The 14,105-nt window shown below is 41.2% G+C and overlaps 1 protein-coding gene and 2 non-coding genes across 3 annotated transcripts in view; all 3 read left to right on the forward strand.

The window, feature by feature from the left end:
* Positions 1–2,410: 2,410 nt before the first annotated feature.
* LOC116104168 lies at positions 2,411–2,517 on the forward strand. Its single transcript, XR_004123709.1, has one exon. It is a non-coding gene; the product is annotated as a U6 spliceosomal RNA (small nuclear RNA).
* A 4,160-nt stretch (positions 2,518–6,677) lies between these two features.
* Ipo7 (importin 7) overlaps positions 6,678–14,105 on the forward strand; it is a gene marked incomplete at its 3' end in the record, with an annotated part of 34,939 nt that continues 27,511 nt past the window's right edge. Inside the window, exon 1 of the mRNA XM_031384931.1 lies at positions 6,678–6,942. Coding sequence (XP_031240791.1) covers positions 6,859–6,942 — 84 coding nt within the window. The remainder of the gene's footprint in view (positions 6,943–14,105) is intronic.
* Positions 11,443–11,575, forward strand: LOC116104316. Its single transcript, XR_004123824.1, has one exon. It is a non-coding gene; the product is annotated as a small nucleolar RNA SNORA13 (small nucleolar RNA).

Genomic DNA, 14,105 nt, shown 5'->3' on the forward strand with positions numbered 1-14,105 from the left:
AGTGTTCTAATGCTACGAAGAAATACCATCACGAAGGCCATTCTTATAAGGGAAAACATTTAATTGAGGCTTGCTTACAGGTTCAGAGAGTTAGTGCATTATCATCATGGTGGGGAGCATGGGTATATAACATGGTGCAGGAGAAGTTCTACATGGAGCTGAGAGTTCTACATCCAGATCTGCAGGCATTGGGAAGAAAGACTGAAGCTGACTTGAGCTTTTGAAACATCAAAGCCTGCCAGGCAGTGGTGGTGCACGCCTTTAATCCCAGCACTTGGGAGGCAGAGGCAGGCAGATTTCTGAGTTTAAGGCCAGCCTGATCTACAGAGTGAGTTCCAGGACAGCCAGGGCTACGCAGAGAAACTCTGTCTCGAAACCCCCCCCCCCAAAAAAAAAGAAACATCAAAGCCGACTTCCAGTGACACAATAAGACTATGCCTCCTAATCTTTCTATTTTTTTTTTTCAAATAGTGCCATTGCTTGGTGACTAAGCATTCAAATATAAGAGCATCTGGGGGCCATTCTTATTCAAACCACCACATCTGGGATACGTTAGACCCTGTTTAAAACATGGGGGCAGTATGTTCTAAACAGAACATACTACCAGGAAGACTTGTAGGTCATGCTGTGGTTTGAATGTCTAGCTCCCTCCAAAATAATGTTATTATTTCAATTTTATTGCACTTTATTTATTTTATGTTTGTGTATATACATTCAGAAGTCATATGACAGTTTGCAATAGTTGGCTTTCTCTTTCCACCATGCAGAGCCTGGAAACTGATGGATGTCTCCTGGAGGTCATTAGTTTGGTAACAAGTCTACTAGCTAAGACATTTCACCAGTGCCTCAAATGATAATATGAGGGTTAACTTGGAAGGAATTGATGGGCTTGTAGATAAACTAGATGAAAGGGCTTTGTAGCACAGTGGAAAAATGTGCACACAAGGGTTACTAGAGGACAGTGTTTCAGAAGGTAAAGTTCATGGATATTTGTGGTGTGTGTGTTCCCTTGTCTTGTGCATGTACTTTTATGTGCCTGAGTGTGAGGGCCTGAAGTTGATATTCAGAGTCTTCCTTAAATTTGTCAGTGGAGAGTCTCTCCTGAATCTGGATCTCTTCATTTCCAGCTGCTCTAGCTACCCTGCCTGCCCAAGGTTCCAGGGGGCTGTCACACCAATCTTGTTTTTATGTAGATGCTGGGAACCTAAACTCTGTTCTTCATGCTTGCTTAGTAAGTGTTTCCTACTGAGCTGTTTTCCCATCACTCAAGGGTCTTTCATATATCTTTTAGGTAGCCCTTCAAGTCCTTTTGGGTCTAGTTGGAGTGACTCATCTGTGCAGTCTGCCAACAACCTACTGTCCTTCAGGTGCAACTTGGCAGCACCCCATTTCACACCTGTATTTATCTCTGCCATCTTGCTCCAAGGCATCTGTGTTATGCATCTCTGGATTTCTGCGGCCACCTTTTGGGAAACTTAGCATGTTGTAGTTCAGAAGTGTTTAGTCAGATTTACCCCTAAAGGGGTGACTCTCAATTTAACATGAGTAGACAGATAAATGTTTCTTAATTTCTTTCCCTAAGCAGAAAGTCTTGAGATGCATTTCCAATAATTCCTAAGAAAGTCTCACAAGATCTAGTATGTAATTATTCAAACAATGGCTGAGCATTGAGCTCACTTTGAATTATCTTCTCCCCCATTCTTGGGTCACTCCCAGATTGTCCTTCACTTTTGTCTCCCATCTCTCTCTTGAGTCAGGATGTCACTTATGTAGAACAGGCTGGCCTGTTCAGTTGCCTCTGCCTCCTGAGATGCTTGGGTTAAAGCTGTGCCACCATGCCTGGCCATCACTTTTGTTTTTTGAGTCTTTGATTCAGTTTCTACTGAAGGAATCTCAGATAGAAAATGTCATTACATAAGATGGTATTGGAATCACACTGAGAAACGAGTTCTGACAATACCCTTTATATAGTAAGGAGTCCTTCACACCTGTTTATAACTGGGCTAGTAGACACTTAAGGCCTAGAGGAGGCTGGATAGATGGCTCAAGAATTAACAACACGGGCTGGAGAGATGGCTCAGCGGTTAAGAGCACTGACTGTTCTTCCAAAGGTCTTGAGTTCAAATCCCAGCAACCACATGGTGGCTCACAACCATCCTTAATGAGATCTGATGCCCTCTTCTGGGATGTCTGAAGACAGCTACAGTGTACTCACATATAATAAATAAATAAATCTTAAAAAAAATATTAACAACACTGTCTGCTCTTGCAGTTCAGTTCCCAGTTCAATTCCCAGACTCATACTTCACATTTTTCTCAAATGTGAAGGTTGTGGTACACACATGGGATGCACATAAAATCATGTATGCAAACAATTCCTAAGAAACTCACCCTTAGGAAGTATATCACAGTGCTCGCTTTGGCAGCACATATACTAAAATTGGAACGATACAGAGAAGATTAGCATGGCCCCTGCGCAAGGATGACACGCAAATTCGTGAAGCGTTTCATATTTTTCTAAAAAAAAAAACAAAAAAAGGAAGTATATCACAATGTCCAGCCAAAATACAGTTTTAATGAAATGATAATAAGTGATGTACACCTGTACTCCCAGCCCTTGAAAGGGAGAGGCACAATGGTGATGAATGAAGACACTATCTTCAAACAAAACAAAATTACTATGTGTTTGTAGTTACTTTCTTCTTCTCAATGTGTATTTTGTTAAATATCACTTTTCCCCCTTGAATACTCTGCTAGATATTTGCATAATGTTTAACTTGTGTGTGTGTGTGTCTGTGTGAAGGAGGGAGTAAGAGACTGGAGATTTAATACAACTGGTAGAGTGCTTGTGCAGCATGCACAAAACCCTGGCTCAATGCTTGACACCATATGGTAGTACGTGCCTGTAATTCCAGTACTTGGGAAATGGAGGCAAGGAGGATCAGAAGTTCAACATTATCCTTGGATTTAAGAATTGTAATGTGGGCTGGAGAGATGGTTCAGTGGTTAAGAGCACTGACTGCTCTTCCAGAGCCCTGAGTTCAATTCCCAGCAACCACATGGTGGCTCACAACCATCTGTAATGGGATCTGAAGGCCTCTTCTGGTGTGTCTGAACACAGCTACAGTGTACTCACATACATAAAATAAATAAATAAATCTTTATGCTCCCTGTGTCTTTTGTCCTCTGTCTGCCTGTTTTATGAGTCTGAATCTGTGCTTGCCTGAAGGCTGCCTTGTGAATCTGTTTGTCCCTGCCTCTGTCTGTCCTAAGGTGCATGTCCCAGTCTGTGAGTAGTGTCACTGTATTTACTTTATAGCCTAGAAGGCATTGCTTGGGGGAAGGAATGGTATACTTTACAGAAAAATGTAGTCAAGATTTACAAGGGATTAAGTCACTGGCTCCAACTAACTCCAACTGACCAGATAATTAACATTATTATTTATTAACTAATATCCATAAATAGTTGCTTTCAAACTTTGTGTTAGATTTTAGAAAGTTTCTTTCAGGGCTGGAGCGATGGCTCAGTGGTTAAGAACACTGACTGCTCTTCTGAAGGTTCTGAGTTCAAATCCCAGCAACCATATGGTGGCTAACAACCGTCCTTAATGAGATCTGATGCTCTTTTCTGGTATGTCTAAAGACAGCTACAGTGTACTTACATATAATAATAAATCTTAAAAAAAAAGAAAGTTTCTTTCAGCTTCTGTATTTTCTGCTTTCTGATAATGGCATACATGCAATAACTAGGTCAGGGGCATAGAAGAGAATGTAACTGAAGATTGCAGCTACTCATTAGCTTAGGTTGTAAAAACTGATTACATGGGAAATCCAAGACAAGTGAAGTTGGTTGTTACATTGTTCTCTTATGTCAGGTTAAACCAATAGCTTGGGTACAAGCTAAGCATATTATTAGTCAGGGTTCTCTAGAGGAACAGAACTTATAGAATGAACCTCTTGCCCTCCCTCTTTGTCTCTCTTTGACAGAGGTAGGGAGAGGAGGAAATTTATTAACGTTGTGTACAGGCTATGGTCCAGCTAGTCCAACAATGGTTGTCTACAACTGGAAGCTCCAAGAGTCCAGTAGTTGTTCAGTCCATGAGGCTGCATGTCTCAGCTGGTCTTCAGTAGATGCTGGAACCCCAAAGAAGTAGGCTGTAATACCAGTAAAAGGGTGAATTTACCAGCAGTAGCTCCAAGCAAAGAGAAAGTTAACTTCCTTTTTCCATGTCCTTTATGTAGGCTGCCTGCAGACAACATTATAGTAAGACACCAGCAAGTGCTGAAGTGGGTTTAATTTTTCCCAGTCTGCTTTTATATCATTCTAGGTACATGAAAAGAATATGGCCAGTTCTAAGGCATAAACAAAGTAGTCAAGGAATAAACAAGGCATAAACAAAGTAGTCAAGGAACAAATGGCATAAACAAAGGTCCAATTGCATTCATGTTCTTATCAAGATGATCAAGATCTTTCTCGTCCTAGCCCAAGGTCAAATTCTTGCCAATATCCTTGAAGTGGCACTAAGAGCTCTCCACACTTACTGCTGGATCTTTGGGAGGCATTTTCTCAACTGAGGCTCCCTCCTTTCAGATAACTCTAGCTTGTATGTCAAGTTGACATAAGACTAGCCAGCACAAGACCCTAGATAGGTAGATAGATAGATAGACAGATAGACAGACAGACAGATAATAAAGGGCTAGGAAAGGGGTTCAGTGGTTAAGATTATGTACTGCTCTTACAGAGAACCTGAATTTGGTTCCCAGCACTCATATCAGGTGATTAACAACTGCCTGCAATTCCTGCTCCGGGAGCTCCATCACCTTCTGGATTCATGTGCATGTACCTGCTCCTTACTCCAGCTTCATATACATTCGTTTGTTTAAGTAATTTTTAAAAAGAATCTTTAAAAAAAGAGTTAGGTCTACACAGAGAAACCCTGTCTCGAAAAACAAAAACAAAACAAACAAATAAGCAAACAAACAAAGAGTTAGGGGCTAGATACTGATTGTAAGCAAGATGATCTTCCTAGCTGGGAGAAAATGAGCCAGCCGCAACAGACTACATAGTAGTATTCACCTGTAAACCCAGCATTCGGAAGATAAAGGTAGAACATTTAAGGTCATTAATCAGTACTGATAGGTGTATGGTCTGGTCTATGTACAAACCTGCTTCAAAAATTAATAACACAACAAAACAACAAAAAAAGAAAAACCCAAAAAAACAAAAACAAAAAAACCCATGAAACCAAACCTGGAAGTATTTCACTGAACTGTAAAAAACCCAACTGCTTATTTGGACAATGCATTATATTCATAAAGAGAGACAAGGAAACTCACTCAGCCCTGTACCATACACAATATCCAACATGTAATTAATAATTGCCTGACCTTCTCAATGCTTAGAAGGTAGAGGCAGGAGGATCACTGGTTTGAGGCCAGTCATGTTACATAATGAATTTTAACCAACCTGAGTAACTTAACAAGACCCTGTCTGGAAACAAAAACAAAACTATGAAGAGTAAATACCATTAACAGAAACAAAATACCAGATTGAGCAAGAAAGTTGCAAGGGAGAGAAAATGAAGGTTTTTTTGTTTTGTTTTGTTTTGTTTTTTTGTTTGTTTGTTTTGATTTTTCGAGACAGGGTTTCTCTGTGTAGCCCTGGCTATCCTGGAACTTACTCTGTAGACCAGGCTGGCCTCGAACGAGACAAAATGAATAATCTGAGAATTGAGAAGACATCACTTCAGCCACTACACACATCAGAACCATAACATAACAAGTAAATTCAGTGTGTTGTCTTTTTTCTTTGTTTTGTTTTGAGCCCCCCCACCCTTTTTTTTCCCCAGAGGCAGGGTTTCTCTGTGTAGCCCTGGCTGTCCTGGAACACACTCTGTAGACCAGGCTGGCCTCGAACTCAGAAATCTGCCTGCCTCTGCCTCCCAAGTGCTGTGATTAAAGGCGTGCGCCACCACTGCTCAGCTAAGAGTAGCATTTCCATTGCTACTTTATAACTGCAATTTTGCTACTGTTATGAATTGTACTGTACATGTCTGATATGCAGAGGATAGCTGATGTTCAACATCTGTGAAAGTGTCATTTGACTCCAAAGAGGTCATGACCCACAGGATGAGAACCACTGAATTAGAGGTTTAAATACCCTTACCTGGGAAGGGGAGTTTTCATGGACATATGCATTTATTCTGAATTTAGAAATAATTTATATAATGACGTAGCTGAGATTTTAACACTCATTAATAAGACATTACTTCAGTATATAGGATAAAGTCTCACAAAATGAGATTAGTAAATCAAAGTGGAGCAGTTTTTATGGTATTTAGAAATCCATCAAATCATTGTTGAGAAAGTTCCATCTGGGAGGCTGAGGCAGTGGTATTGCAACAAGTTCAGGTCAGCTTGGGCTACATTGCAAGCCTGTTTCAAAAAATAAAACAGAAGTTTCTTTTAATTATACAGTTAGTAACAACGTGGTGCATCACACATTGCTTGAGATTGCTAGGGATATCATATAAAATTTTGTAACTATTTTACTTTTCTCTTTGTGGTGTTTGAACGTTTCTCTCAGTAGACTGACTACTGAGGGAGCCAGCCACGTGGGCCGGGTCTGCGTTTGCGGACTACATTTCCCAGGGTGCTCCACGGGAGACTTGACAGGAAGTGGCCGGAGCATCTCCCGCCTCCACGCCGAGGCGAGAAGGTTCTATCCGGGGCCTTGGCGCTTCTCTTTCCTTTCGCGCCGGTTGCCGCTGCGGAGCGCGGCCGGTCCATGTGCGCAGTGAGTGGCGCTATTTCTGCCTCAGTAGCACCGGTGTCCAGAGTCTGACCGACCGCGCGGCGATGGATCCCAACACCATCATCGAGGCCCTTCGGGGCACCATGGACCCAGCCCTGCGCGAGGCCGCTGAGCGCCAGCTCAATGAAGTAAGGACGGCCGGCTAGCGGCTGCTGCGGGCTTGTGGACCGGCAGGCCGAGCCTTCCAGGCCTGGCTGGAGACGCGAAGCGCGGAGCGCGTCTCCGACGAGCCCATTTGGAGAGGCTGGGCGGAGATCTGTCCGCCGTGCCAGCCTCCGCTGTGCGGACGCGGAGTCCAGGCCGGCTCTCAGTCGGCTTTCGAGTGGGCCTCTGGCTCGGGTCTGGGCGTGAGGAGCCGGCCGAGCTAGGCGGGCGTGACGGTCTGGACACATGGCCGGCTCCAGTGGCCCGCCGCCCTCTGGCTCTCATCCAGCTTGCTCTCGGGAGGGGGCGAGACAAACTGGGAGGGTGTAGAGACGTGTCCCAGACCAGTCTTGCTGGCGCCGGGTGGGCCGGGGTTCTTGGGGAGGCTAGCTAGTCTTCTGGGGGCTGCGCCTGTGTCAGCCTTGTGTCGGCTCTTGGGGGATCTGTGACCTGCCTGTCCGGTACAACTTTCTTCTCGCCGGCGAGCTGCTAGGGACAGATTTCAGATCTGGTAGGGCAGGGGTACTGTGGGTTACACAGAGAGATCCCCGCTTTGGTACTATCCTAGTACCATAGTTGGGAGGCGGGATGATGATGTAGTGGAAAGGGTCAGATAAAGTGCGACCTTCTAGGTATAGCAGCTCAGTGATTTCTGGAGTGAGTGACCTTGGGCAAGTCTCACCTCCGGATCCTGAGTTGTACTCATTCATGAAATTAGGCCACAGGGTTGCTGTGATGGTCAAGTGAGATAATCTAAGTCCGCCAATAGAGCTTTCATATGCTACATTTGTGGAGAGTTGGTTTCTCTTCCACGTGTTTTGGGCAGTGCCTCTTGGAAAACTGTAATGTTACATGGATATTCCATCGTATTGATTTCATCATCGTTCTTTATTTCTGAAATTTGCTATTTTATATACTAGTAAGAATTTAAGAAGTTTATAAAAAGGCCTCCAGATCTTGATATACTACAGAGTCTCAGTGCTTTAGTTGTGTGTTCATATACGTATATGTATACTGTATATACACATAAGTGTAAGTATTTTAACGCAAAAAGAAACCTTTGTTTAAAGAAATCTTAAAGCATTGACTTAGAGGAAATATCAGGGAGACTATTGAGCATCTGAAGTTTACTATGCTGTAAAGATATCCTTGCCTTCAAGGGATTTAAACTTCTAGACCACCCACAGTTAAGATAAATTAAATTATTTCACAATGAAAAGGTAAGTCATTTGTATGTAAATGAGACTTGCTGAAGGATCATAATATACTGAAATTTTTAGTCACCTAGGCAAGAGCTTACTTTGGGATGTAAAATGGTAAGGTGAAAAAAAATTGTCCCTTTAAAATGTTATTAAATCATACAAGAAGTTAATGGATCAGTTGTTCTGGTTTAGATTAATTTTCCTTATAATGAATATTATTCTGCTTATGGAATTTTAGTACATGTAATACAAACAAGTATCATGTGGTTTACACCCACATCCAGCACTTGGAATGCTGAGGCAGGAGGATTGATTGCTCTGGAGTTTTGGGCCAGCCTGGGCTACAGAATGAGATCCTGGCTCTTTCAAATAAAATAAGTCTAGAAAATCTGAAAGCTAGGTATTTCTGTCAGGAATACATGGGACTCTTAAAATTGTTTCTTAAAAGAATTGATTTCTCTTGCATAAAGATTGGGTAAATGCTTTCTTCAAATGTGAAATTCTTTGAATAATTACTGCATTTCTAGTTTTTTGTTTTTCTTTGTTTTTCAGACAGGGTTTCATCCCTTAACCCAAGCTAGTTTGAAATTCCTGGGTAACCTTTCTGTCTCAGTTTTCCTAGACCATGTACCAGCACATCCAGTTTTGCACGTCTACTTATGAGCACCAGTATAATACAGACTTAGAGAAAATATTGACAAGTTATGGTTTTTTTTTTGTTTGTTTGTTTTTCGAGACAGGGTTTCTCTGTATAGCCCTGACTGTCCTGGAATCACTCTGTAGACCAGGCTGGCCTTGAACTCAGAAATCCGCCTGCCTCCGCCTCCCAAGTGCTGGGATTAAAGGCGTGTGCCACCACCGCCCGGCAAGTTATGTTTTAAAAGATAAAGAAATGATCTAAATATTAATCAAAGTCTTCGACTCAGCCATTGATCTGCTATTTTAGAGTACAGTGAAACAGTGAACACTGATAATCTTTTCTGCCAAAGAAAATGTATAATTTGGCTGGGATTTCTGTAATTTTTAGCTCTTGTATGTTTTTCAATTACTACATTTAGGTTGTTAGGTAATAGTCCTAAGGTAACATTTAGAATGTTTACTCTGACTTAGATTAGACCAGATAGGAGTGAGAAAAGAACATCTTTGAGAGGCTTTTTTACACTCAGTATGGTAAGGTGCACACTTTATCTTTCATTCACTAAAGCTGTTTTTACTCCTTAGACATCAAACATCATATTAAAACATTTTTGACATTTGAATGATTCCCTTAACTAAGTGAGGTAATCTGGCTAAAAGCTGGAGATATTTTCAGCAGTTTTATTTTAGTTAATTTTTTTGAGGGAGGATGCTTGAGTCTTAGTAAGTTCCTGGCTAGCCTAGAATTTGCTCTATCAACCTGGCTTTCCTTGAACACAAAAAAATTCCTGGCTTCTGCCTGGGATTAAATCTCAGCACTTGGGAGGCAGAGGCAGGTTGATTTCTGAGTTCCCAGGACAGCCAGGGCTACACAAAGAAACCCTGTCTCCATCCCGGGGAAAAAAAAGGCGTGTCCCACCATGCCCAGCTCTACAAAGTTTTCAGTTTGAAAATATAATAGTACTCTGAGCGGTGGTGGCTCACGCCTTTAATCCCAGCACTTGGGAGGCAGAGGCAGGCGGATTTCTGAGTTTGAGGCCAGCCTGGTCTACAGAGTGAGTTCCAGGATAGCCAGAGCTACACAGAGAAACCCTAGTCTCGAAACCCGCCCCCTCCCCCCAAAATAGTACTGACTTCTGAGCTTCTGTGCTCACCTGGATTCTGTTTGGAACTCTTGCTTCAGGTATCTCCCTGACTAGCTCCTTCATCTGTCTTTTCTAATGTCTCCTTATTGTAGAGTAGTTCCATTTTTCTTACTACATTCCTATCTCCTTCCCTTGTTTTATAAAGCTCTCATGATATCTTTATATCACATAACTAAAATTAAAAATGACATTAGACTAAGAAACTAGTGACTCTTTGGGGCATGTATTTTTTTTTTTTTCTTTTAGAAACATGGTTCTTTGTCATCTAAGTTTCCCTCAGACTCCTGAGTGCTGAGATTACAAGTATCACTGCTATGCCTAACCTAGATAGTGTTTTCAAATGGTCTGTGTAGTAGAGAACCAAATCTAGCAACATTGTCAGCATATATGCTGATGTTTACATATATGCAAATACATAAATATAAAGATTATAAATTCTGTTCAGTCTTCTGTGCAACAATATATCTGGCCATGCATATCAAAGTGGTCAAAGTCTCTTGTGTAAGATGGGATATTTGCATATTAGCATTATGCTGTTTACTACTGAGTTGTATCATTAGACCCCCCCCTTCTTTAAATCTTTATAATGTCTAGCTTATTTTAAACGCTCTGTAAAGTCTATATGTCAGTACAGGTGTAATTTTCTCTCTAATTTTTTTCCATCCACATTATGTTGAATATCAGACTGTGGAACCTGTTGAGAGCTGGTTTCCATATATGTGTAATTAAATAGTATCTGCCACTGTATTACATGGTTCGAGGAAGTGGTGTAAGTAAAAACCCAGGGAAATGGCATCAGTAAGCCCTCCAAGTTACTTGAGCTGCATATGCTACGTAATATATAAACTGATGAAGCCTAGAGTTTGTGCTTCTGTCGTCCACTTTCACCTTAGTTCTGATCCCTTCAGTTGAAATGCTTCTTTGGATACTGAAGTCACTAGAAGGTAGCAATATTAATAGGAAAATTGACAACAGTTCTAAGCACATAATAACTGGCACATAATAGACATAGGGAATATTTGTTGAATTCAAAAACCTGAACAGAATTGTTTAGAACATTCATTTGTGCTGGAGAGATGGCTCAGTAATTAAGAGAGCCCATGTTGCTCTTCCAGAGGATCCAGGTTTGTTTCCCAGGAGATCTGACACCCTCTTACGACCTCCTCAGGCAGTGGGAGCATATGGTTCACATACATGCAGGCAGAATACTCAGATACATATAATCAAAACCTAACACATTTCTTTAAAGAGCAAAGAGATTTATGTGTGTGGGTATTTTGGTAGTATGTATGTATGTGCCAAATGTGAGTGTGCCTGATAATCCTTCAAGACCAGAAAAACAGCATTACATCCTGTAGAACTGGAATTACGAATTGTTATGAGCTACAGTGTAGGTGTTGGGAGTTAAATCCTAGGGTCCTCTGGAAGAATAGCTAGCGATCCTAACATCTGAGCCATCTAGAACACTTCAATTTTTTAATCCTTAAAATAGATTTTTGCTAGCCTTTGTGTTGCCCATTCACTTTTGGTCACTAGTGAATGTGGTGTCAAGAAAGGCATAAATAAATGCTTTGCAGCCTTTTCTTTCCCTGGAGCTTGGTGTCTTGGGTATAGGAGCTGCATAAGTAACAGAAGGTCAAATAAATAAGTAAATAAATAAAAAAGATTTTTGCTTAGGCATGGCAGTTCAACACCTGGAATGCTGAGAAAGGAGGGTTGTGGTAAGTTGAGTTCCTGATCATCCTGGATTAATAAGTAAAATTCTGTCTCAGAGAATAAAGAAGTCTGTTAGCTATAGCTTCATTTGAGTGCCATATTTTGGAGATTAATTGATGTATCATTTTTAGATTAGGAGAAAACTTATATTTTTATTTAGTTTGTTATGTATCTCTGCAATGCTTGCATGCATATGTTCCACAGCACCTGTGTGAAGTTAGAAGACAATTTGTGAGAATTATCATCAGAATATTAGCTAACAGTACATAATAACAAGTATTGGGAGGGAATCTTTTTTTTTTTCTTGATTGAATTTTTTTTTTTTTTTACCCCCCAAGACAGGGTTTCTCTGTGTAGCCTTGGTTTCCTGGAACTCACTCTGTAGACCAGACTGTCCTCGAACTCAGAAATTTGCCTGCCAAGTGCTGGGATCAAAGGCATGCACCACTACTTTCTGCCTTCTTTTCCAGAATGATTCCTGAGCCTTAGGTATAGATGTATCCATTGTGTCTGGGCTCCACAATTTTGCTTTTTGTTTGTTTGTGGTTTTTTGTAATGGTTTTTTATCTGTTGCAAGGAGTAGTTTCTTTGAAAGGTCAGGATTGTGCTTGTTTAGGAAAGCAGTGCCTGTAGACTCTAATCCAGGATCCATGACTTTACTAGTCCTGGGTAGTTAGCTAGGTTCTCAATACCAGGAATGATTTTTCTTGTCAAAAAAATCTTAAGTCCAATTAGAGAGTCATTGGTTACTGCCAAGGTATATGTGCCGTTATTGCACACATGATAGAGCTATCATGCCAGGCTGCTCTTTGTAGTACTTTGTAGGCATCAGAGCTGGGTAGGACTGTTGGTTGCATCCTTCCTTCCTTTGGAAGCTTGTATGGTGTCTTCCAGGACAGGAGAGAACCTACAGGGCTACAAAGAGAAACCATGGGCGGGGCTGTGGTGGCACACGCCTTTAATCCCAGCACTTGGGAGGCAGAGGCAGGCGGATCTCTGAGTTCAAGGCCAGCCAAGGCTACACTGAGAAACCCTGTCTCGAAAAAAACCAAAAAAGAAAAAAAAAAAGAGAGAGAGAAACCCTGTAAGGGGTGGGGTTTTTCATGCCTGGTGTTAGGGCTTTGTTGCATAGTTTGTTGCATGGCTCTTAGCAGGAGCCCAGATAAGAGAACTTGGTCTTAAACTATGTGTGTTACAGGTTCTTTTTTAAAGGTAGTTAATTATATGATTTCTTGTACCTTTTTAAGAAATTTTCCTGTTTAAACCCTCCTCTCTTGTATTTTATCTTCCTCCCTGTTCACTAATTTTTATTCCTTTTCCTATTTCTAAGATCATATCATTTGTGCACTGTTAGTGCTCCTATTACCTCTTCCCCCAATGGTCCCTATCTGCTTTTCTGGTTTCTACAGTTACTTTAGAATATGTACTCACATTTGAAGATTTGGAAATAGAAACCTTAAATGAAAGAGAAAATGCAGTGTTTGTGTTTCTGGTTCTAATTCTGTCCATTTACTGGGCTAGACCCTGGAGAAGAATGCCTGACTTTTGTTTTTTTATTTAAAAGGGGCTAGGATGAGTGAGGTCCTAGGTTCAGTTCTATCTAGTATTCCACCCATCCAAGATTTTTTAAGATTTATTTATTATATGTAAGTACACTATGGCTGTCTTCAGACACTCTAGAAGAGGAAGTCAGATCTTAAATTCTTTCTGCCAGTCACTGGGCAGATTGTTTCCTTGCCAGAAAGATCGGTAACATGGTCAAGGGTGTCATTGAAGGATGCAAAGATACAAATACATTCTTTCCTTTAGCCACCCGAGGTCCAAAGGCTGATGTCCTGTTTGTTCTTCTTTTCCTTCCCCTTGTGAGGTGCCATTTTTGAATATTGTTTCCAGACTGCTCCACTGGACCTTTTGGTCTTTTAAGTAATTTCTTTTCTTTTTTAAAAGATTTATTATGAGTACACTGTCTCTGTCTTCAGACACACTAGAAGAGGGCATCATATTCTCATTACAGGTGGTTGTGAGCCACCCTGTGGTTGCTAGGAATTGAACTCAGGACCTGTGGAAAAGCAGTCAGTGCTCTTAACAGCTGAGCCATTTCTCCAGCTTTTAAGTAATTTCTAAAACAAACCGTCCTAGTTGGAAAGTATCTGCATATTATTTGAAAGCAAGAGGGATACAGTAGAAAGGCTCACCTTAACCCTACTACTGTTATGACTTAATAGTTAAGCTCTTGGTTCATAATTCTCTTTGGTTTTTTTAAGACAGGGCTTCTCTGTGTAGGTTTTGCTAGCCTCTGCTCTCAGAGTGCTGGGATTAAAGGTGTACACCATTAATGCCTGGCAGTTCATAATCAAATATTTTTTAAAATTATTTTTAAGTGCCTGTATGTCAGTCAACCACTTGCTTGTCTGGTGCCTGGGGAGGCCAGTGTTGGATCCCCTGGAT

The sequence above is a fragment of the Mastomys coucha genome, unplaced genomic scaffold, assembly GCF_008632895.1.
Source record: "Mastomys coucha isolate ucsf_1 unplaced genomic scaffold, UCSF_Mcou_1 pScaffold21, whole genome shotgun sequence".
Classification (NCBI taxonomy): domain Eukaryota; kingdom Metazoa; phylum Chordata; class Mammalia; order Rodentia; family Muridae; genus Mastomys; species Mastomys coucha.